Here is a 23,024-nt window from a genome sequence, read left to right as displayed (position 1 = left end):
TTCTCCTACTTATCAGCCATCTACAGATTAGGGATTTAAGAGTTTTGTATCCTCCATGTTCAGGGATCTTGATGGATTTCTCTTCCATGGCCTCTCCAATGGTTTTTGAACTCATGATATCCACAGCAATCTGTGAAAATGAGCTCCACAATTTATTTATGCCGTATGTAGCAGAAAACTTCATTTGTTTTAAACTGCTGCATAATGGCCACCCTGAGTGTTCTGTAGTTCCCGCATGACAAAACCCAGCAAATACCAATTTCCTAATTACCTTCAGACCATTTGTAATTTTATATAGGTCTCACCCCTCTCTCAGTCATCTCTCTCCCAAGCTAAACAGGTTGCAGTTCATTTAGTCACCCTGTACATAGCAGCCATTTTCTGTCTCTGATCATCTTTGTTACCATTCTTTGTACCTTTTCTATGTCTGTTAGACATATTCCAGATGAGGAATCCAGGCACGCACACGTATAGTACAGATGAGCTATAGGATTTTACAATTACATCATGACATGCTATCTATTTATTTCCTAATATGTTCTAACATTCTATTTGCCATTAAATTCAGGAGAATATAGCATGGGCCCTACAGTTTTGATCTCAGAATTGCAGCCACTACAGCTATTTCCTTAACCTGAAATCCTGAACACAGTACACATCTAGTCTAAAGGTTGATGTCAGGAAAATATGAGGAAAATTCGGAAAATGCTGACGTGATAAGATCATATAAGCTGTAAAACTCATTATTAGTTATTTTACAAGTTTAACGAGAAACCTGTTTAGTTTGGATCAGCAATGACTTCAGAAAATCACAACACAAAAGCCTGCAGACAGATTTCATATAAATGTGCTTTATTGCAGAGAAGTTACATTATTTACATGCTGCAACACATTACAACATAAATCTATCAAGTATTTCATGGTGGATGCTGTCGGTTGCCAGATAACATTGTTATAAGAACCACATTGTAAAGTGAAGAGACTTACAGCTTTATATACTCTACAACTTGGAGTAGCTAAAATGTTAAAAGTCAAAAGGCAGTGTTTTCTCAGGCCTGCCTGTTGTCATATGCATGCAAAAGCCTAAGGAGAGCAAATATAAAAGTATTGTCCAGTTTCAGGTCTATGATGCCACCAAAGCTGATGATAGGTGTGTACTGATTTATATTTTAAAGCATATAATCTTGCATAAATTATACAAGTCTAATAAGATTGGTATAAATCTAATTTATAAACAATGGCTTAGAAATAAAGGAGAAATGCAGCTTGCACATGCATTTAAAAGGACAACCTAGCAAATGTTTGTGACCTTAGTGTTTATTATCTTTCTCTTAACAGATCTGCTAGAAAACATCTTAATTCTAGAGTTGCACTTCTCTTGGCTGAATAATGACAATGAAACTCCAGAAAAAGACAACTAAGCAATCTAGCCAATATATGCTGGTGGAGAAAAATCTATGAAATACAGAACATTATTTATGTCTAACTTAGTATGTCTTCATTAAGCAATGTTTCTAGCAGCATCATAGTGAAATAGAAGAGTTGTGTGAAGTTTGGCCCCTCATTTTCTTAGGTGTGAAATAATTTAAAGTCCCAGTTGAATCTGTAGCCCAAATATCGGTTGCTAAATAAACTGGGGAAAGCTTTGTTGCTTTCTAAATGAAAGTTCTCCAATTTTATCAGTCTTAGGAGATGTGACTACAAGAAGCCTAAAGAACCATAACAGACATTTTTTAAGAAGTGAGGGAAAGGGTCAGGATGAAAGAAAACAAAACCAAACAAGAATACACAAGCCAGTACCTTCCCTGGTAAATCAGCCATCATTCTTTTGCTTGCTGTGCAGCTGGGCTGTTTTACACCAGCCAAGGAATGGGCTTTGTTTCCGTGTTTCTAATGAAGTTATCCTTAAAAAAGAAAGAAAGGGAAAAGAAAACGAGCAAGGAATTGTAGATAGATAGCGGTAGCACAGATACAGTCATGCATGAAGGGCTTCATCCTGCCAGTGATGCAAGGGGCAGTGGTACTGTGCGGACACTTTGCTGATGTGGATCCCCTCACCCTTGGTGCACGTTGCACCCCGACATGGCTGCTGCAGAGCAAGGCAGGGGCAGCGTGTTCTCGCTCGGCCCTGAAGTAAAGGATGGAGGGCAAGATGAGCGAGGGCACCAGGGCTGGCACCTGCTCCTTGTGACCGTCTGTCTCCCAAGAGGCAGTGAGTACATACAAACATCTCCTCTCATGACTACTCCATGGATGCCCACTTCTAACCTCAGCGCCTGGCTCCAACAAAGCGCTGACTCCCATTAGTGAGTCAGGGCAACCTGCCACAGGTTGTCCCCCCGTCCCCTGTTCACACAAACCACTGCTGAGATGGGCTGCAGAACCTCCCTTGAGGAGTAGGAGAGGCACGAGGTGGTCACCATACTCAGCAGGTTTAAAGTTGTGCATCTCTCTGCACACAGGGTCAGTGTGCTCCTGGAACACTCCCAGCAAGCTCTGTGCCCAGGATGGACTTCTTCCCATGCAGGGAAATTTAGGGTTACTTTCTCTCTGAAGAGCTGATCAAATCCTGACAAATCCCATGAGTGTCTGGGGCTGGCAGGGGAGAATCTGGGCACACCAGGTCTAACCTCAGCTATTCTCCACACTAAGCAGAGAGCTGGATTTGGGCTGGACGTAGGATGCCACTGGCACTGTGTGTGCAAAGTGGGTGCACAGATGTCCAAAGCACCCAGGCTCAGATGCCTGACTCCCTTTCACAGATGAACAGGGATTCTGGGTTGCAAGGGTCCCGGCCAGAAGATGTGTGTTGAAGGCAAAGACCGTTATCTCCTAGGCCATAACTACACCCTACAAAAGAGGGGTGGGAGAGTCAGACAAGCCCAGGGTAGCAAAGACCTAAGTCAGCATGACCCCATGGTGGAACTGAGCACCATCCAGGCTAACCATGTTGGCTGGGGCAGTTCGGCCACTTTAATCTGGAGCTAATGAGCAGAATTTATGAGTGAGGCCAATGTGTTTAGACAGCACTAAGACCTGAGCCAACTTGTCCCCAGCTGGCTCAGATGTCGGCATGTTTCAGGTTTGGGCTTAGCAGAGGCAGTACGAAGATCAGATCCATCTTGATCTGCCAGTGTAGACATGCCCATAGACTCCTGTCCTTTTTAAAGGACAAAAGAAGTCCTCCTCGTGCCCAGCTTGTCAAGTCCCCCTGCTCATTGCGTTTTATCTTAAGCCACTTTTTCTATGATGCCACAAAAATCAGTTTATACTACATACGTGTATGTGCATGTGTGTATTAGATATGATATTTTATATATATATTAAACATATATAAATATCTATTTTTATATATATTATATATATATTAAACAACACATTCTATTCAATCATCCTCATTTCATGTTCTTCCACTGAATCCCATCACTTCTCTCAAATTGCACAAGTTCTTTAGGACTGAGCTGTCTTTGTTTTGGAGTACTGTATGTATAGCCAATTCTAGTGAATAGCACTTTACTGGTACTGCATTTAGATGGCTGAGGGTTTTTTATTATTAGTGATACTCCTCAGAATCTTTACAATATGTCCTCAGGCCCGGATGGTGAACCATCACTAAGACTCATAGTTGTGAATGGGCCATCTATGAATAAAGCTTATATGCACGATGAGGACTGTAGCTATTACTGAAAATTAGCACTGTATTAAACACTTTCACTGTAAATGTACGTATAAATAAATTAAAAAAAAATCAAAGCATTTTGGAGAGTGGGAGAGAGATGCCATTATTTCCATTCCCACTATCTCTTACAATTGCATATATGGGGGAAGAGTAGTATTTTGGACTTCTCTCTTCACTCCAGAGGCCAAATTTTGGAGGCTTGCCAACAGGGATAAATGGTACACTGTTGTTCTATAAGAGCTAGCTAATACATTTCCCAGAGCTGTCTGGTTTTAGTAAAACAGGTGATCATTTCTGGGGTATATTTGTTGTCATTCTTGCTTGTCTTATTTAGCAGGATATGCTCAGTATGCAATACTGAACAAGATCATCACCATCGATGTTTAAAGTAAGAATTCTGGTTTGCTAGATGATATTTTCTGATTAGTAACAAACAACAGATAAGTTGTCCTAAGATTTACCAGAATATGCAGCTAAGACGACCGAATTTCCACTATTAACAAAGTCTATGAGCATTAACAGGGAAGTGCATAACAAGTAACTTACGGCGTATAAAACCCCTGAATAATACAGTATCAAACTATAAATTTAAATAACAGAGAGTAAACCAAAAAATTCACTATATAAATCACAGGAAAGGAAAAAAAAAAAATCTCCAAAGCCCAAAGGAATTTCCCAATATGAATTACGGCTTCCATAGCCAGTGAAAGATTACTGCAATTCTATATATAAACAAAAAAGTCTACAGCAGGTATTTTAACTTGCAATTAGAAGAAAGTATCTGCAGATTGCATAAATGTGTTGTTGTGTCACATAATATCAAAGTTATTTGCAAAAATTATACAATCTGGAATGCTTTAATATGAGACACAACAATGTACTTAAACACACAGTAATAAGAAAATGAGAGCAATCATTATATAAAATGTATTTTTGGGATGCATTGAGTTAGCAGTGCTATCTAGATTAAATACGTAAAGTGAAAAGTCGTCATTTTAATAAGCTGCTCATTGATACCCCTTTTTGCCATCAGGACATTTTCTGTGCCCTACTTCTGCTGGATCTTTGAAGTCCCAAGGGCAAGCTAAAGCAGGTTGTGGCATTCAGAAATAATTCAGTTAAGATCTACACTGTGCGTTTGTTACCACCATATTTTTTTTCTTTTAAAAGAGAAGTGATTTCACAAAGGCAGGTTTCTTTCATTGACACAGTAAAATCCTTGGAGCAGGGACCATATTCTGGGCACTGCTAATGACATTGTTGGCACTCAACAAATAAATAACAACAACATTAATGATAATTTGCTTTGCTTAACTCCTACTTATTTGTAGTGCTGATTCCCTTAATTTAAGTGATGCTCCTTAGGAATTTTCAGATCCTTTTGGCCTAAGTCCCCTCTGTCTTTCCTGTTGTCTTTCTTCTCAATGTTGCTACTCTCCTCAGTCCAAAAGCCTCTTATTTTCGAGGTGTTGCTGTTTTATTTGCACTTATAGCAGAGGTGTTTGATAAAGCTACACTTCTTTCTGCATTTGGTAAATCTGGTGTATCATACTCCCAAGGGCAGACTTCAGCTCGAGATGCTAAAGGTTGCTGTAAGTAACTACTTGGCTTATGGGAGTCAGATGAAAGCACATTTCCCTCGGAAGAGGCATTTTTTTTCTGTTCTGCCAATTTATTGAGGTTTTCCTTTTCTGGTGCTTTCTGGGGTAGCTCCTCCCGCTCCCCAGCACAGGTATTAGGTGTATATCTATTAACATTCTCACACTTCAGCCCAGGAGAAACCTGGGACTTTGAATTTGACTGTTTTTTCTCATTTTCAAAGACCTGCTGCTCCTGTGTCTCCCGAGTGGGTGCCTCCACCTTCTCTGGGCTCTTTTGATTTGACTGTTGACACCCCTCAGGTGTCTTCAGCTTATGATGAGTCTTCGCCTTTGGCTGGGAAGGGTGGTTTTTCTCTGGCTCTGAGGAAGCAATAGACACATGTTTTTGAACTTTAGAGTCGGAAGGCACAGGACCAGGAGTTTGGTCATATATCTCCCAAGGACAAACTTCTCCTATGTTGAAATTGTCCTTGTGCAGAGACTTACCTGGGCCTGTGTCTGGATTTGCAGGTGTTTGACTAACCCTTTGCTGTTTCATAATTCCAGATTTATGGGTTTTCTTTGTTTCCTCAGAGTGGGTAGAGTTTTTCCGGTGGGAATCCTTATGTTCCCCTTTATCGGAGGCTGAGTGCTTTTTGCTGGCCTCCTTACCCTTCTGCTGAGATTTATGAGATTTAGTGCTTTCTTCTAGACTTTGTGTTTTACCCGTTAGTCCCAGAGTCTTTTCCTTGGCACTAGCAATAACACTGAGGGATTTTTGTAACACAGATGTTCTTGGATGCAGAGGCTTCTTGTCGGCACTTAAGTTATGTGCACTTACTGATTTGCACACCAAAGGGACCGATTCAGTAGAGACAGCTTCAACTTTTTCAGGAGCGTTTTTGGTTAATTTGTTACCATTCAAGGAGTCCAGAAGCGAATTCTCAGTAGCTATAGCTTCTGTGCTTTCTGTAGTTAAGCTATTTGGTTCTTCTGTTTGATCCCTAACATGATCATAAGTGCTGTGGGACTTTTTTAAGGAAAAGACTCTGTTTTTCAAAGTCTCTTCTTTTGGCTTTGCAGAACTCGTGGAATCCTGTGGGTTTTTCCTCAGTGTGGCCATATTCTTCACAGCACTGTGCTCCATCAGGTCCTTCTCGTCCCTGGAGCACTGCCTGGTGACGGTCTCGGGGATTTCTGTAATACGTCGCATTATCGAGCGCCCCAAGCCCTTTTTAGAGCACCTTTTTTTCTGGAGATGTGGGTTATTAGCAATCATCTTTTTCCTTTTATAGATTTCAAGCTGGGCATATAGTTTCTTCAACTCATCCTGCAAAGCAAAGTGAATGGCAAAACTAGTATGTACAGAGCAAGTCTGGTCTAACAAGCAGCCTGATGAATGCATTACCCATTGCTCTAAAAATGGCATTAAACTTACTTTACTGTTTTTTCTAATTTTTGAATATGCCATTTCTCCATCAACTTGGATGACATTTTTTTCCACTTCAAAAATAAGTTCAACGCTCATGCACAAACATTTTACCTTCCACAGCTGTGCATCATACAGCATGCACAATTCATATACATTCATGCTGTATGTTTCAGATTTCACAATGCTGTGGTGTATGCTTTCCTGCTGAACTCTATAGCTATTCTTTATTCTGGGAACACAAGCCCTTTTATCATGTAAGATAGGAATAAAGTATTTTTTTCTGTTAATCATGTGTTTTTAAAATTTGATGTTATATAGTTATGTGTATGTTACATACAAATGACTAATCGCAGTGACAGCAAATCCTGTTTGCTCTTCAAGATAATTCAAAGAGCCTATGTAAACTGATAAACAGCTCTTGCTGTGGACGATTCCTCCTCTTTAGCCTCCAGTATGACTTTTACTACAACTAGTAATGCAGCTTCTCTTCACACTAGTGAATATTTTCCACGAGATTTTACATGACCTGATATCACAATCATTGAGAGACCTAAGCTGGCCTGTTTCAGCTGATATCTGCAAAAAAAGTCAAATGGATGCAATTCAGAGTTTACTTGTAGGAAAAAGTGTTGTTCTTGAAAATAAATGCTATTTAAATGAGTTATATATACCCGAATATCTTCAGGATCCAAACTATGTTCACTCCATGCTGAATTGATACTGCTGTTCAGATAGGATCCAGATCGACCCATATCAAGCTCATCTTCATAAGCTTCTGTAGCTATATCATCTCTTGGGTTATTGCTTGAATGTGAAAACTGCAATAAGTATTCATAAAAAAGATGTTGCCATCAGTGCAAAAGTTTACATCAACATCACTGTAAGAGTTTACATCAACAGTTTTTATGGCACAATGATCCTTCTATGGATTTCATGTGATTTTCTGAACTCAAAATACTAGCTATAGGCATCATTGGCATAAGTAGTGTCCTATAGAATATCAGTATTGTATGGCAGGAATTCTTATTAATGATGGCTTAACTTGGTAAATCTTAGAGATTTGCATAAGGAAAAAAACCCCACTTATTTTGATGCTTATTTGAACCTCTTTAAATTGCATTTAAATTAAGCTAGTACGGAAATAGACTTTCAGCCAGTATTCCCAATTATGCTGCTAAAACTGTAAGACTGTATTTTATATTCCATACTGTTGAATAATCCTGCAGAAAGCAATTCTCCCATTTTAGATCCTAACACTGAAAAGGAAGAGATGAGGTAGCAAAAAAGAAGAGAAAAAAAAGAAGGAAACAAATAAAAAAGGAGACAAGTTAATCTCTCTAAGTTTTAGCAAATGCTTAGATCAAGAGTTGGAGAGAGAGGTTGTCAGCTATTTATTTGTCCATATTGATTCACTCATCTGTAGTTACTATTGTCCACACAGTCATCTGGCCTCAGAACCTTCTGAATGGAACTAAACCTTGTGAATCTTCTCTTAATTCCCTGAATTCTTTGTCATGCTGGAAGAAAAGTCTGTGTAGTGTTACACAGTTAATAAGCTAAAAATGGAAATGTTGATCGGTAGTTATGAGTCAGCTTCAGAAAGGTCAACAAATTTTCTAGAATAGTCTAGAAAGACATCTTTGAAGATATGCGATAAAGTATATGAATATAAAATAGAAAATAGTAAGATTAGTGCTAAAGACCAGAAAAGTAATTGAAAATAAACCAAGGTTATTCAGTATTAAGGCTGCATCAGTGTGTCCCCTTGTTATGACTACTTAATGTATGTATATTTGACAGTTACCAGCATATCCTGTTCTGACACATAGGCAAAAGATAGGAATAGCAGCTTCATTAACCTGAAAGTGGTATCAGCTTGAACTGCTTAGTGTCCTTCCTTCATATGTAGCTTTCACCTATACTGTTCTCTTGACTTCTTGATTAATATTATTGGTCCTTTCAAAAGCCATTATAAAATCATTTGCTTTGCTGAGGTACTGTCTAAGAAGAGCGCTCCCTTCAAATCCTGTGGACTGCTGCTAGAGACAGGTGGAGCTGCCGGTGGTTCTCCTGCCCCTGGTGAGACTGACATATTGTCGCTTCGCTCCCAGCGCCTGACGGGAGGCGTGCCGCAGTGCTCCGAGCTCTGTATCTCCTCTTCCTTGCCTCCTGTCGTCCTCCATCTTCTCGTGTCCCACACACACTCATCTTCTTACCCAGCACCGTACCTGGCTCCGTACCATAGGCCACACCTGTCCTGGTATACAGCATCTGTCTGTCCCAGGCTCTGTCTCGCAAAGGGCTTTTCTTTTTCAGCCCGTAACAACTGCCTGGTTTAAATCCTAACCTCTCTATCTCATGGCTAGTCCAAGCTCCTCATTCCAGTTTTATTTAGCAGTCCATCCTAGTCTTTCTATCCCCTCACCTAAACTCTTTGCCTGATCTCAGCTAACTCTGGCAGCAGCATCGTCAACCAAATACCTGAAATAAGCATCGTTAGGCAGGTTCCTTTCCTTCTTGTATTAATCACATCAACATTTTAAGTACTTTAAACCCCTGGAATTTGGAAAGCTGAAAGAATCTTTGAAAATGTATAAGAGTTTTTAAAATAAAAAAATATACAGCTTTTTAGGCAACATAGCCAAATTTTATATCTTCCTTTTCTATCAGTTGCTTGCTAATTTTATACAGCATTGCTTCTGTGTGACAACATTTATCTTCCTCGGTCTTGGCAAAAGAGAAGAGACAGGAGATTCGAATACCTTAGGGATCAGAAGTAGCCCAACAGTGACTGTCACAGTCAAGTGTGTGTGTGCAAAAAACAGCATCAGCATCCAGTCAGACTGAAGTCTTGAAGCAAGAATGAATCTGAAAATAGAATTCAGGGTTGCAATTCACTGCCTTTTCTCCAGTGCATTACATTTAACATTTTTAGTATTCCTTAGGATTCTTTTAATTGAAAGGCCAAATGCAACTGGTTTTGTTCTGTACTGCTTTCATACAGACTAAAAATTATATCCACATGCTTTACTTACACACCACAATTTCAAAACAACTCAGAAAAAAAAACCCCAACAAAACAAGCCAAAACAAAATATAAGAAGAAACAACAGACCTTAAAGGATATTGCTTATTCCATCATTCTCACTCTATTTAGCTGGGTTTTTTTGGATGGTTTATATTGTCACAGCTTCTTTGGCCTGAACTGAGTTATGGAAGTTTACATACATTAAGGATCCGAACGGATGATTTTAGGTTAAGTAAGCACATGTACTATGATAAATTGTAGCGCACTTCAAAAATACAGGATGTCCATAGATCACAGCTACAGAGTGTGGCTGATAAGCCATCAAAGAGAGAACTGAACTGAAATGCATTTTAGCAGGGAGCAGAGAAACGGTCTTGATTGCAGGACCGCCCAGCTCGATACTGCAGGGCCCAAGAGCCCTGTGAATGCTAGAAAATAAGTGGCTGAACCTCCCAAATGAAGCAAATCCTTGCTGAGCTTTCTAAAAGAGTGGTAGAACAAGTGCTGCAGTTAAAGCTAGCTGGAGCATGCTTGGCTTATCTGCTTTAGTGAGCTCCCAAAGATAGAAATGGTAAGCAGTGCAATGGATGAATGGATGTACCACTGGCTTGTAATTTGCAGGTTTACAAAAATCATTCAGATAGAAATGACATTTGCAACTTATCCAAGTCCACAGATGTACATTTTGCAGAAGCTTTTGTTAACAGAAATAGTCTGGCATGAAACACTGGCTTAGATGCCTTAATAATACAGTCATCATTTCTTGTTTAACACTTTGTAAATTAAATGTTTCATGAACACAATAAAATATTATAATTATTTCTTACAGAGACATTGCTGTTGAGGTGTGCAGGGATATGAGGTGGCTCGGGCCTGAGGTTTAGCTAACTGAACACAACATGAGAACTATTGAAGATGACATGAGAAACTGCTGGATATACCAAATAACAGAGTGAAAAGCGAACAAAATTTACAGACAATGCTGTGAGGGATGGCAAGATTTCACAGGTGGTTAATAGGAAGTCATCTGAAAGATGGACAAACTTCACAGGTAATTGAAAGGAGCACTGGGGGCCTTTGGGGGAGCAGAACTTGCAAGGTCAGTGGTACTGATGTAACCAAATCAGTAACAGCATATAAGGCTGTGATCACCTAGCTAATGATATCAGAAATACCAAATTTGAGTACAGCTGTAGCAAAACTGAGACCAATAGGAAAAAAGTAATGTGGGGTTTGTTGTTTATTTGGGATAAGACAAGATAGAGACAGAGAGGGGCTAAGGTAGATGGGGGAAGAATAAGCATGGAAAGAAGGGGGGATAAAAGGGGCTAGTGACATGTAAGCAAGTTGTTAGTGACTGAGCCCTGCACCTGATCACTGCAATATCTCCTATCTTCTCATTAGATCCTTCTCCTAACATCTGTGTGATCTCACTTTCTACGTTGTCCATGTGTGTATGTGCAATTCACGAGCAAACTTCAGGCTGGACTAGCCAGCACGTGGGAAACCCGCACCTGGGAAGACCCAAAGGTCTCAGCCCATGACTGGCTACAGGGCCCCAAACCCAAAGATGGATATTAGATTGGCTTAAGGACTGTGCTCATATTGGAAGGACCCGTGAATGTAGCGTGCTGGTGAACCTACACAGGGTGCATGTTTCATTAGTGAGCATCATCAGCTGCAGAGGAGGAACAGGACCAGGCTGTACGTGTTGGACCTGCGCTGGTCCACGCGGCCAACCATGTGTTGCGTGTGACTGCACGTAGTGGATGGATGTGCTCAGTCACGCTAGGCCTGCAAATGGAAACAGCAGCAGCCACCTCCATCAGACAGAGACAGGAGAAAGCTCGCAGGTCCTGATGCCCACCAGATTTGGTTAACCCTTAACAGCTCCAATCCTCAAATTCTGTGAAGGCTTTTTGCTTGTTTTATGCATGAAACCATGACTGATTAAGGTATCCACGCCATACCACTGAAAGCAAAATAGCATTTGTAGTAGCCATTCAGACCTAGCAGAGATGGGGTTTCTATCTGAATGATATTTTTTCCATATAAATTTTGTTTTTCTCAGTAATACAAGAGAAAGAGCAATGCAGAAATTTAATGCTATGCTGATCTGAAGACAATCAAGAATCCTCTGTTTCTGAACTGGGAATAATACCTTGAAAGGAAAACAAAATGCAAACAGTTCAAGGTTTTATTTAGTGCTCACATCAATCTTATATGAGCTTTGGGATTTTTCAGACTGGATGGCTGCCTTGTAATAGTGGGTGTCCTTCAAGGCTCCAGTGCTTTCAACTTCATGACAACTCAGATATGTCATATAAATCTAAGCCTTCCACTTCCACTCTTTCAGTTACATCCAGAACTTGGCAGGGAAGACAGAAGCAAAAAAAAAAGTAAGGAAATGTGAACTTCAAAGAGACTGGATTAAGACTTGTATACACAGAAATGCACATAATCTCAGAAGGGATCATGTATTTCCAGTGCATTTTATTCATTCCTATCCATAAACAGTACACAATATTTCTTCAACAAACCAGCACGTATCAGACAGAGGGAAAAGAATCAATACAAAATGTACATTCTTTTTTAAAAAGAAGGAAGAACAAAATCAGCAGACCTTAGGCTGAAGGAACAGGATCCTCACTAGGATAAACTGAAAGACCTAACCCTTTTGTGTCTCCTTCATAAGGCATGTATTAAAATGTCACATTTTCCCCTTTCCCCCTCTCTTTAATCCAAGATTACTTTCATCCTGTCCTAGTGTTAAAAGAAACTTGCAGCCCACATAATAGCTCTCCTAATGCACTGAACTGTATCTTCTAACGTGCCCCAAAATATGGTTTAGGAACATTAATTAATGGGGGGAAATTTTGACTGGGAGGCTATCATATTGGTTATAATCAATTCGAAAGTATTGTAACTGAATTTTTTGTCTATCAGGAATGAAAAGAAAAATGCTTCCATCAAATACAGATTTTAAACATTTTTTGCAGATGTTTGTGTTAAGGAGTAAAGAAGAAGATTTTGAGAGTATGTGGATGTTGAGATATGGGGTTAGGAGAAGGTGAAGGAAACAAAAAGTTGCAAGCCTCAAAAGTGCTTTATAATACTTTATAACAATGAATATAGAACTTTATAACAATGATAGGGGAAAAGAGCACCTGGAAGGAATAGAGATGAAAGATTTGCTTTGCTGATGTTTACTCAGAAAAAATGATGCCTCATGGAAGCAAACATCAAGAAGGCAGAGAGAAATGTGAGTTTCAAGAGACAGACCAAGGAACAGAGAAGAGTATTTGAAAACTGTCAATGGAGCGATGTAAAAAAAAAAAAATCTTAGTAGATACGGTCTGTCAGGAGGTCAAGGAAGGCATAAGAATGTCATAAGAAAGTCATAAGAACCTCTTGCAGCATGAGATGAAATTCATGCTATCTTGCTATTTTGAATTTTCTAGGACCAATTCATTTTTACAGGATACTCTGTAGGAAAGGCATATATAGTAATTTTCATGTAGCTCTGGCAAAGACCTTTATTTATTTGTTACTATTCTAATAATTTACAAGTATGAAAGATAGAGCTCATTATAAACTTTATAAGAAACACATGCTTTATATTACTGTTACAGAATCATATGCATAAGAATTTTTTATGTCAGCATATAAAACAGTATGCTTCATGCACAAACCAGTACAATTATCTTAACATACAGCTGCACCTTGCCAGTCTGTTACACACTGGGAAAAGTCATGTAAACCAACATTCTTACCTGCTGGTTTTTTAGGGATACAAACCAGTGAGCCGTATGCAGATGACTGAAGACGGACAATAGTTTTGCTATATCTGATTTATCATACATACTGAACTTTGATCCAAGAACATATCAGCTAGCTATACTGAAAAAAACCCTAATTATACAATTACCAAGTTGTACATATTCTTGAATCCTACGGGAACAGTTTTAAGTTTAGTAATCACTTAATTTGCAGAATTAAATATTTATGAGACCTTCCATTATGCATCCTACCCCAGTCACCCATTTTAAGTTGCACCATATGAAACCTGAAAGATAAATAGTTAATTACTAGATCTACAGATCACTTGCCTAATTGTATGGAATATAGCAGAGATAATGAGCTCATTGTGAACTGCAACAGCCATATAACGTGGCTCATGAAATGCTGATGGGACTGTCCGCACTGCATAGCAGAGATAAACACCCCACAAGAGGAATAAAAATTCAGCTGTGAGAAGAACAAAAAGAAATAATTTGCAATTAGTTTTATGTATGAAAAAGGAAGGAAATTTGAAGTACTATAGTATCTTCTGTATGTGTGAGTATCTATGCAAAGACAGTATACACTCATGCATGTATATATGTACACACATAGCCATTCAAAGTCTTTCAGATATTGTCACTGCACATGATACACTTGGTTTTCATTTTACACACTTCTTTTTTCCAGATGAGGAGCCTTTGCATTCATGGTGTTTGAGTTTTTCAACTGACAAACTTTAAGACAATGTCTAATAATGTCTTGCTTGTTTTTCAAATTGGTACTATAGAAGTTTGACATCACTTAAAATAACAAGTATTTTTATTTGTAGCTCTGGTTCTTGTTATAGAGGCAGATACCACTGTTACTACTAGACTACAAGTTTTTAAAATATCAGTTTCATTTCAAAGGTTTATAACTCAGATATAACAATATATTTTGGGTTAAAAAAAACTTCCTCTGTTCATGATAGTTAATTCTGCTGGTGCCCGTAATATGACGAGTCATTTCTGAGGGCCTAATGTAATTATAACAAATGATGTGTTTCTCTCAGTTAGGAGAAAAATGAGTAAAGGAAGAAAAGAGGAGTAAAGGGTCAGGATCAGTTTAAACTATCCTGTTAGAGCTTACTCATCTGCACCCAGCAGTACTCTGACTTCAGTTTCCAGTGGACAGTCTGCTGTGACATCATTTTGCTTTTGATACAAATGAAATCATTTCATACCCATCTTGAAAAACCTCTCCTTCCAGAACTGTTCCCCCCCAAGTGCTGCCACACAGAGCTGGTGCCTGTGCCTCTTGCCTTGCAGACTGGGTTGACGATGGCTGGAAGTGGTTGAACCTATCCTGCAATGTACAATTCCATGACAGACCCCTGCAATGCTGGCACTGATCCGGAGCAGCTTCAGAAATTGAGTGTGATACCTTTGTTATACACTGCTTTTGCCTTGTGGGATTTTTGCAGTAAAAACTGCAAATGTAGTATAATAGAAAATGAGTTCTTCGTCGTGCTTATTTTTGCCAATACATGTTACTATACTGTAATTAGAACTGGTGATCAGTGACATCACCCTATGGTAGTGATCAGCAAATCATTACTGGTCTGGTTTGGATAAGGACACAAATGCTTGTGAACCCTGCCATTAGCAACAGATTGAAATAACACTTGCATGTTTCTTACTTTTATCAAAAATAGATGGCCTAGCTTTAAAACCATCGTTTTATGTAGGACCATATCCTACCTAAACCCATCAGTTTTACCAGTTACGTTAAAACAAACATCTAAAAAGGCATAGTCCACACATGCTGCTATTTTTGTGTTCTTCCTCACCAAAATCCCAACAATAATAAACATTTGAAGTTCAATAGTTTGACTTGGGACCTTACTGAGTGTCAATATGAAAAAAGTATGGTATGAATCTTCTGAGACTACGTGTCCCACCCTGGTTTTGAGCTCTACAAAAGCACGTATGCAAGTGTCTTTCCCACATCCCCCATACACTCACCACTTGGGCAAACTGGCTGCTACTTCCATTTCATTCCTAGATAATTAGCTATGCTACCAGTGAAGTCTATTACACTGGTTTCTTAAAAACACCTACACAGGAATCACCTGCCAAGCCATCTTGCTTCTGAAGTCTTCTCTGAGCAAGTGAAATACAAATTTTACTTCAATGAAATAAGATTAAAGGCTCCTTTACAAATGTTAGCAGTTTCATTTTTTCTCTTTAAGTTCTCTTGACTCGCATATGCAGAATCATGGCACTGAAATGTATTGCTCTTCAAAGCACTGACATTTATTGCTTTAATTGTTCCGTATTGATTTAGAAGAAATTGAAAAGGAGAAAATGGTTAGAATTAGGTTGCTAAAGCCAAATCACTAGATCTTACTGTCCTATGTTCTGTGAAAACTCTTCTTATTAAGTTTAGCAGGTATTCCCCAGAACATGCCAGAGAGCCTATTTCCTCTAATTTTGCCTTTCATCCAAAGTCCCCCTGCAGTGAAAAACCCAACATTAGCAGCAGAGCCTGAATAGATGAGCTAACTGTGAAATAACAGGCATACTCCACAAAACTACCCATGGTCCATTCTTCCTTCTCCTCCTCAACTGAAGAGAGAAGAGCCCCAAGTCTCTTACTGATTGAAAAGATCAGTTACAAGTGCTAACAGAGGCTGAAAGTTTGAAAAAGTTTGGCTTTGAAAGGGATGAAAATACATGTATAAAACTGCATGTGCTGAAGGTATTCCTACTTAAACTAAAGATTGTGGGCCAAATTTTGCTTATTTTTACAAGAAAAAAAAATCTGTTCTAAGTTTGAAGATTTACATGAATTAGGGTTTTTTTTTGTATACAGACTCATATACAGGTATCTCAGAGAGCAAATGAAAGTGAAAAAGCCACAGCTCCATAGTAAAAACCGGTTTCAATGAGCTGGGGTAAATAGGAGTGAAGGTAGCATGTGATCTCCAGGATCTGATTAATTCTGAAAATTCTACAGTTTCCAGTTTCACAATCATATTTACAAGGAGTTCCTAAGACAACATGAGGAGACTTCAAAGTATTAATATACTGGAGCATAACAGTAGTTTGCATCATTTAATGCATAATGCTTTTATAAAAGCTTTACATTTAGAGCAGAGTCCACAGATGATAATTAGTGTGACATCTGGTATGCAACACAAATAGGGAATAGCTTTTAAAACACAAGGTAAAATAACAGAGTTCCTATATTGCTAAGCCCAACGTTGCAATAATTTCATTAGCAATAACAAACAAAACAGACTGATAGAAAACCAATTTATTATCTAAACCACTAATTACATGGCTTAAATGTATCATGTAGAAGCTGTGCTTGAGGGGGGAAATCACGTTCATATAATTAGCAACAGACTATTAGTGCAATTTGTAACAAAAATCTGAAGGTGTTATAACATTTTGCTGTATTGCTTTTCTATATGACCTTTTTGGTTTCTCAATATAAAATAAGGTGACATATTAATGTATTTATTACACCAGTAAAAAACACAGATATAACTAATTTAAAACAGACAGATTAGACAGATAGATAATGGAGCACATCTGGCTACCATGCTGCAAGGTTCTTATGTACCACTCATCTCCAAGGCCTTATTAGTTCTGTCTATGGCACACTAGTGACTGTTTTGCGCCAAATATCTTTAATGATTAAAATCTGTGAGATGTGATATGAAATTTCTATATGGCTTGCTGAATAATTTTCCACTAAAATCCTGGTGTAGAAGAGTGACTTCCTGACCACTAAAGGAGTATCTCTGTATATTGCAAACCTGCCAAGACCAAACTCAAAGCTCAAAACACATGACCTTGTTCCTTTAGGTATGATTTATCATAAGGTTTATAAATTAGCCCATTTTACATATTAAGCACAAGAACAAGAAATGACTTCTTTTCCCCTTCTGAGCAATGATGGAAATTCCTAGGAGAGAGGGCTCTCAACAGCCATCTGGACAGAAAATGTGAAGTCAAAAAAATAAAGCATAAAAGAGCTCTGAATAAACTTGCAGTAGCTACTCTATAACAATCCAAACCAGGCATTAAGATTTCCGGTGCAAATCTCTGATAGATAAGAGAGTAAGAAAAGGCACAATTGCTTTAAAGGCATAAATGGATGTAGATATGAATGGAAGATAAGAGATGAAAATGTAATGTGACCTCAATATGTCATGTGCACAAATTAATTAATCTTTAAATATCTCTCTTCCTAGTCACTACCTATTTCTTATCCACATAACCTTTTATCTGGTCTTTGCACTATCTAATCAACCTACTTAGTTATATTCTTTGCTGCAGCCGGAACTTGCTCTCTTTTGCATATATAATCTTCAGTTAACTATATCATTTCTTAAGAGACCAGACTCATTTAACGCATGTGACAGAGCAATTCCAGAGATAAATCAAGGTTGGCTACGGAAGTAAGCTCTGTAATTTGTTGCAAATGACATTTAGATGTCTAGTGAATGAGAGAAAAGACTGCAGGGGAAAAAAAGTGGTCTTGTGCACATGCACAACTGAACTCTAACTTTGTTAGTACCTCAAGCTCCTGTGCATGTGAAAGAAGTCCCCGTTCAAGCCAAACTTTGCAGAGATGATCACAGAGAGCATTTCTCTTGCTATTTGGGTGCCAAGTTTGGCATTTTTGCTGCAATTTGCAGCAGAACTAAGCACACAGGGCTGTTTTTGTAGCCAGTGAGACTATACATAACATGTTATATATAGATTTGACTAAGCTCTGTAACTGAGCCAAAGGCATTGCAAAATGGGTACCCAGATTAAATGGGCCATATAACCCTAATCTTATTGTGCCTCAGCTCTGGCTGTGTAAAATGGGGATAATGCTACCCTGTCACTGCAAGATGACAGTAGAAATAAATTTACCCATACTTGAGAAGAGCTTAAATCCTAAACTGTGAGTTTCCTTTCTGCCATGGTTGGGAAAGGAAAATGAGTTATTTCAGGCTGTCCCGGTTGCTTCTCAGCCCTCCTATCCTGCCGGGAATGCCCTTCTCTTGTGCTTCTTCAGGCCAGCCTCTTGGTGGAGATGGCTATGGGCTAGAGCTGCTGAAAGGAGCTCCCTGGAGCCAGGATACCCATTCCTGTGCTCGGTTGCACTCTGCTGTCCAAAAGCTACCTGCAAAAAGAAGACACCCCTGCAGGATTAAAGCCCATTTTCATGACTGCTTAAAAAGCTCCATTGCAGGCCAAGCACAGGCCGCTGCTCTCCAGAGCCGGTGGGTGACATGCTCTGCATCCTTTCCTTTTACACTAACAAGGGAAAGCCCATTACAGCTGCGACTTGACTAAGTTCATTTGGTATTCTGAACTTTGCACTGTTGGCAAAACAGTACCGTTCCAACAGTTACACCATTTTTTCGTCAGGTTTTGGACACAAATTACTGATTGCAGCTCTACTTGCATCCATAACACAGCTACAACAACACATCCACTTCTCCATCACACTTCATTTCATCAGACTGATGTCTACATTTTAAATCCCCTTCACTGAATCAAAGTGAGCTACAGATCTGGAAGCATGGCTCTTCCATCCATTCATTCACTCAGGGTGCCAGCTGGAGCTGAGCATGCACCATTTTAAAATGTGAAAAAAATTTTGTCCTCGATTGCTCCTGTGTTGCCAGCCAGCGCAGTCTCTTTCTGCTTCACTGCGTCCAATCTCCTACCTGGAGAGCTGCACCATGTCATAGGAGAAGTTTTTTTCTTCAACTGACAGAATTTTCGCATATTTCAATGAACTGTGATTACATGTATAAGTCTTTAGTGTTGAGTTATTCCTAGAAAATTATAAATTACCAGAGGTTTATCTGTCTCTCTCACCATATCTCAGCATCGTTTTAATTAGCTAGGCACAGCAAGACAGAGACCTATGTATGAAGAAAGAATTAATGGTGTCAAATCCTGACTTTTTTTTCTACCAGAACTACCATGGCCTGTAGCTGCAAGGCTGAGAAAGAAGAGCAGGGGCCCATGGGCTGGTGGGGGCACAGCACACTCCATCCCCCACACAGCCACAAGACTGCCTTGCAGGTCCACTCAAAGTAACGCAAGGGACATGCTGACCCATGGTCTGTGGGCCCCATGGCTTGAGGGTGACCTAGAGATGGCTTTTGCTGGCAATGGAGACATATCCACTGATGTGAGCAAGAGCAACATGCCTAGGAGTCTCACTGCATGAAAGATATGCCCCTGCTCAGGTCTACAATCTCTAGGAACATCCCTCATTTCTCCACTTCTCTTAGCCCTTATACTTATGTATTTTATTCCTTCCTCTATACAGTTGTGCTGTCCTGCCTCATTCCTTCCACAGCCTACTGTTGTTATTAAAGTCAGCTGGCCACTCTTCTGTCTCCCTGTGTGCCATTATCCTCTTCGCTTGTGTGTGGATGAAAGAGGGAGAACAGGATCAGAAAGATCTACCAACAGCAGCTGAACACCACCTGAGTGTGGGACCTCTTCTCTCACGTCTTAAAGAGGATGCAAGCAAATGCCAATGGTATCCAAAGTACTTGGAGGGCCGGAAAGACTTGGAGCAGTACAAGAAGTGGATTCCAAAAAGGGTGGTGCAAAGACAAGAGGCAGTCAGAGCATCTTCCAGCCTCTCCCAAAGCCATCTCCTCCGGCGGGTGGCTTGCAGAAGCATCCGAATATGGCATTTACCAATACAGAAACATGTGGCTAAGGCAACCCAAATGTGGTTTCCTTAGCAGAAATACTTTGTAGAAATGGTGCCTAAACAAAAGCTGCAGGATTTCACCTGTGATGTAACAGATAACAAGAAAAAGCAATGTTACTGCAGGGGGTAATGCAACCCAAACTGTTCAACCCGAGGGTTCCAGCACCACTCATCATCTTTGTTGCTCTTCCCCATACCTTTTCCAGATTTATCATATCCTAGAGATGAGGGACATAAACCGCACGGTGATGGTGATGAGGACTGTGGGAGAGGTGTACATGGTGGCAGGAGTAGTGGGTTACAAGCAGGAAAGGGACAGAGCTGAAGGCTCCTTTGTAAAACAGGATTCTTTTCCTATTTCTGCTGCAAACAGTTTATACAGCCCTGGTCTTATCACCTAGAGTAAGCTTTTCACAAGTGATCACTATTTTTACATGATACATTTTCTGAGTATCTAATGTGAGAACTGAAGCCAGATCCTCATCAGTGCTGAATTCTAACAAGTGCCTCCTGGTTGTGTTATCCCCACAGAGGAGGCTATAAACAGTACTCTGAAAAACCAGTCCCTAGATGTCTCAAGACAGACACTCAAAATGGATAGCTACTGTTGACAATTTTGGCTTTAATCTTTGTACATCGATGCTAAGGAGAACATGGCTTAAAAACGCCCATTTGGAAACGAACAGTTCTTTATTCACTGCATGTTCTGAACAACACACCCGGAATATGGCATAGGGCCACATCAAATGGGGATAACAAAAAGAAATAATAATCACTCATTCACTGAATGCAGCAGAGGGTCTGTAGAAAATTTAATAAAGGGCCTCGTAAGGCTGTATTACAATGCCCTAGCTCAAAACTGTACAGGCAGTCTTAATGCCCAATCTGTCAGAGCCTGTCCTGGCAACTCATGCCCTCTTTAGATGCAAAGATTATATATGTTAAATATCAACAAATGAACAGTGGGAGGGAGTTCTTTTGGGAACAGCCTGAAATACTCACTTTGTTGCTTTTCCTGGCTGAGGGCACGCAGTAATCATGATGCAGCCTTGTGTTTTAAATCCTCTTGAAGCCCAAGACCCAAAGCATGACCCACCAATTAGTGGGCTATGGCAGCAGCTCAGGCCAGCTGCATAGGAGCAGCACAGCTCCTGCCACTGGGAATCAAACAGGTGCTGGGGAAAAATACCTCCCTGTGCTTAGTTAATACCTTTCATTTGCTTCTGATTTAAATAAAACATTGAAAACCATAAATGGAATGCATGGGGGTATTTTTAAAAACTACTGCTCAGATCCTATCTATGCTGGGTGAAACCCTGGCCCTGCTGAAATCAGGAACATTCATCTGCCAAGATTTCACCTCTGCTTTTTATTTGTGTTTGTGCATGCATGTTTATCTCTCTGCCTGCCTTTCTCTCCTGCCTGGGGCTTTGTTCATTAAACTTACTATTGCTTTTTTTTCTCTAGTTTCTGGGAAGTTCTTTTAAACCCTGTGCTGCTATCCGTTTCACTTATAGGATTTTTCCCTTAGGATAAAGAATAATAGTTTGATTTGTGACACTGCGAGCCCTTAGGTACCAAAAGTTTATCGCTTGGTTTTTTTTCTAACTTGGAATCTGGCTGTGACAGGTAGAGGTATAGAATATATTCAGGCCATAGGAAAAAGGCTTTGTGGGTGAGCATTTTCAAGCCCTCAGGTATTTCTGTAAAATCTCAGATTGTCAACCACGATGCCATGGCTTGTCAGTGAGACAGATGCCCCAACCTTGAAAGTGATGCAGAAATGAACACAAAGGAAATAAAAGAATCTAGGCAAGTAACAAATAAGCTACCCACAAATATCCAACCTCAAGCAAAATGCATACTAACTTACATTATGTTATGTAGACAAAATAAGATTTACTGAATGCTAGTTTTTCTCATCAGCGTATCACAGAGGCAATACTAGAAATGGTGACAACCTTTGTGTCTAGGTCCCTACATCTCTCACAGAGCATCCTCTTAAACTTAATGGAAATGTAAATATAAAACATTCACTGCAATAAAAGTCTCCGGAGATAGAGCCTAAGTAGCATGATTAGTATGGAAAATGCTTCATAAATCCTAACTCCAATAATCTCTGGTAGCATAAAGGATTCACCTCATTACAACTTTCTAACAGAGCCTTGTTAATTCCCACTTCACTAATCTGCGACCTTGAAAGTTCCCTCTCTGCATTTCAGCAAAGCATTGACAGCCCAGTGAAACAGGAAAGTATTCTAGCAAGGGCTACAGGTGACAGAATATATTCCAAAACACTCACTAGTTTTATATAAAATACTGTGCCTGACTACATTAAATAACAAGCCTTTCATAAATTATCATCTGCCATTTTTATTTTAGCATTTTAAATCAAATATCATAATCTATCAATTAATTTATCACATAGAATCTTTTGAAAGGCTGCTCTCAGTCAGTTATAGGAATAAAAGGTGTTCTGCATTATGGGTATTTCTCCTGACATACCCCTTGAGATGAAGTATCTAATCTTGGACTAGTTTCTACTCGCTGTAAGCTTTTCAGACTGCTATTACCAATAAAAATCTTGAAGTGCATATACACCCACATACACACACCTATATATATAAAAATATATATATATATATATAGACACACACATGTTAGTACAGACTTGTAGGCATACATCTCCTGGTACCACTAACATGGCTGCATAGTTTACTGAAGACTTGCACAAACATAACTCTGTTTATAAGGTAGTTTGGGTAAGAAGCCAAAATGACAGAACATAAGAAATTC

At 39.4% G+C, this 23,024-nt stretch overlaps 1 protein-coding gene across 2 annotated transcripts in view; it reads right to left on the bottom strand.

Annotated features, from left to right (window-relative positions):
- Positions 1–835: 835 nt before the first annotated feature.
- Positions 836–23,024, bottom strand: part of GPR158 (G protein-coupled receptor 158) — a 209,949-nt gene continuing 187,760 nt past the window's right edge. Inside the window, exons 8-12 of one of the 2 annotated variants that reach the window (XM_052804519.1) lie at positions 13,829–13,967; positions 9,454–9,559; positions 7,363–7,509; positions 5,767–6,589; positions 836–5,640 (exon numbers count right to left, since the gene is read on the bottom strand). In XM_052804519.1, the coding sequence (XP_052660479.1) occupies positions 5,135–5,640; positions 5,767–6,589; positions 7,363–7,509; positions 9,454–9,559; positions 13,829–13,967 (1,721 nt within the window). In that variant the 3' untranslated portion in view covers positions 836–5,134. Of the gene's footprint in view, positions 6,590–7,362; positions 7,510–9,453; positions 9,560–13,828; positions 13,968–23,024 lie in introns of both variants that reach the window. The other variant, XM_052804510.1, reaches the window with a different exon arrangement.

This window comes from Harpia harpyja, chromosome 1 (assembly GCF_026419915.1).
Source record: "Harpia harpyja isolate bHarHar1 chromosome 1, bHarHar1 primary haplotype, whole genome shotgun sequence".
Lineage (NCBI taxonomy): Eukaryota > Metazoa > Chordata > Aves > Accipitriformes > Accipitridae > Harpia > Harpia harpyja.
Note: the sequence above shows the minus strand (reverse complement) of the source record. Positions and strands in the feature narration are given on the sequence as shown.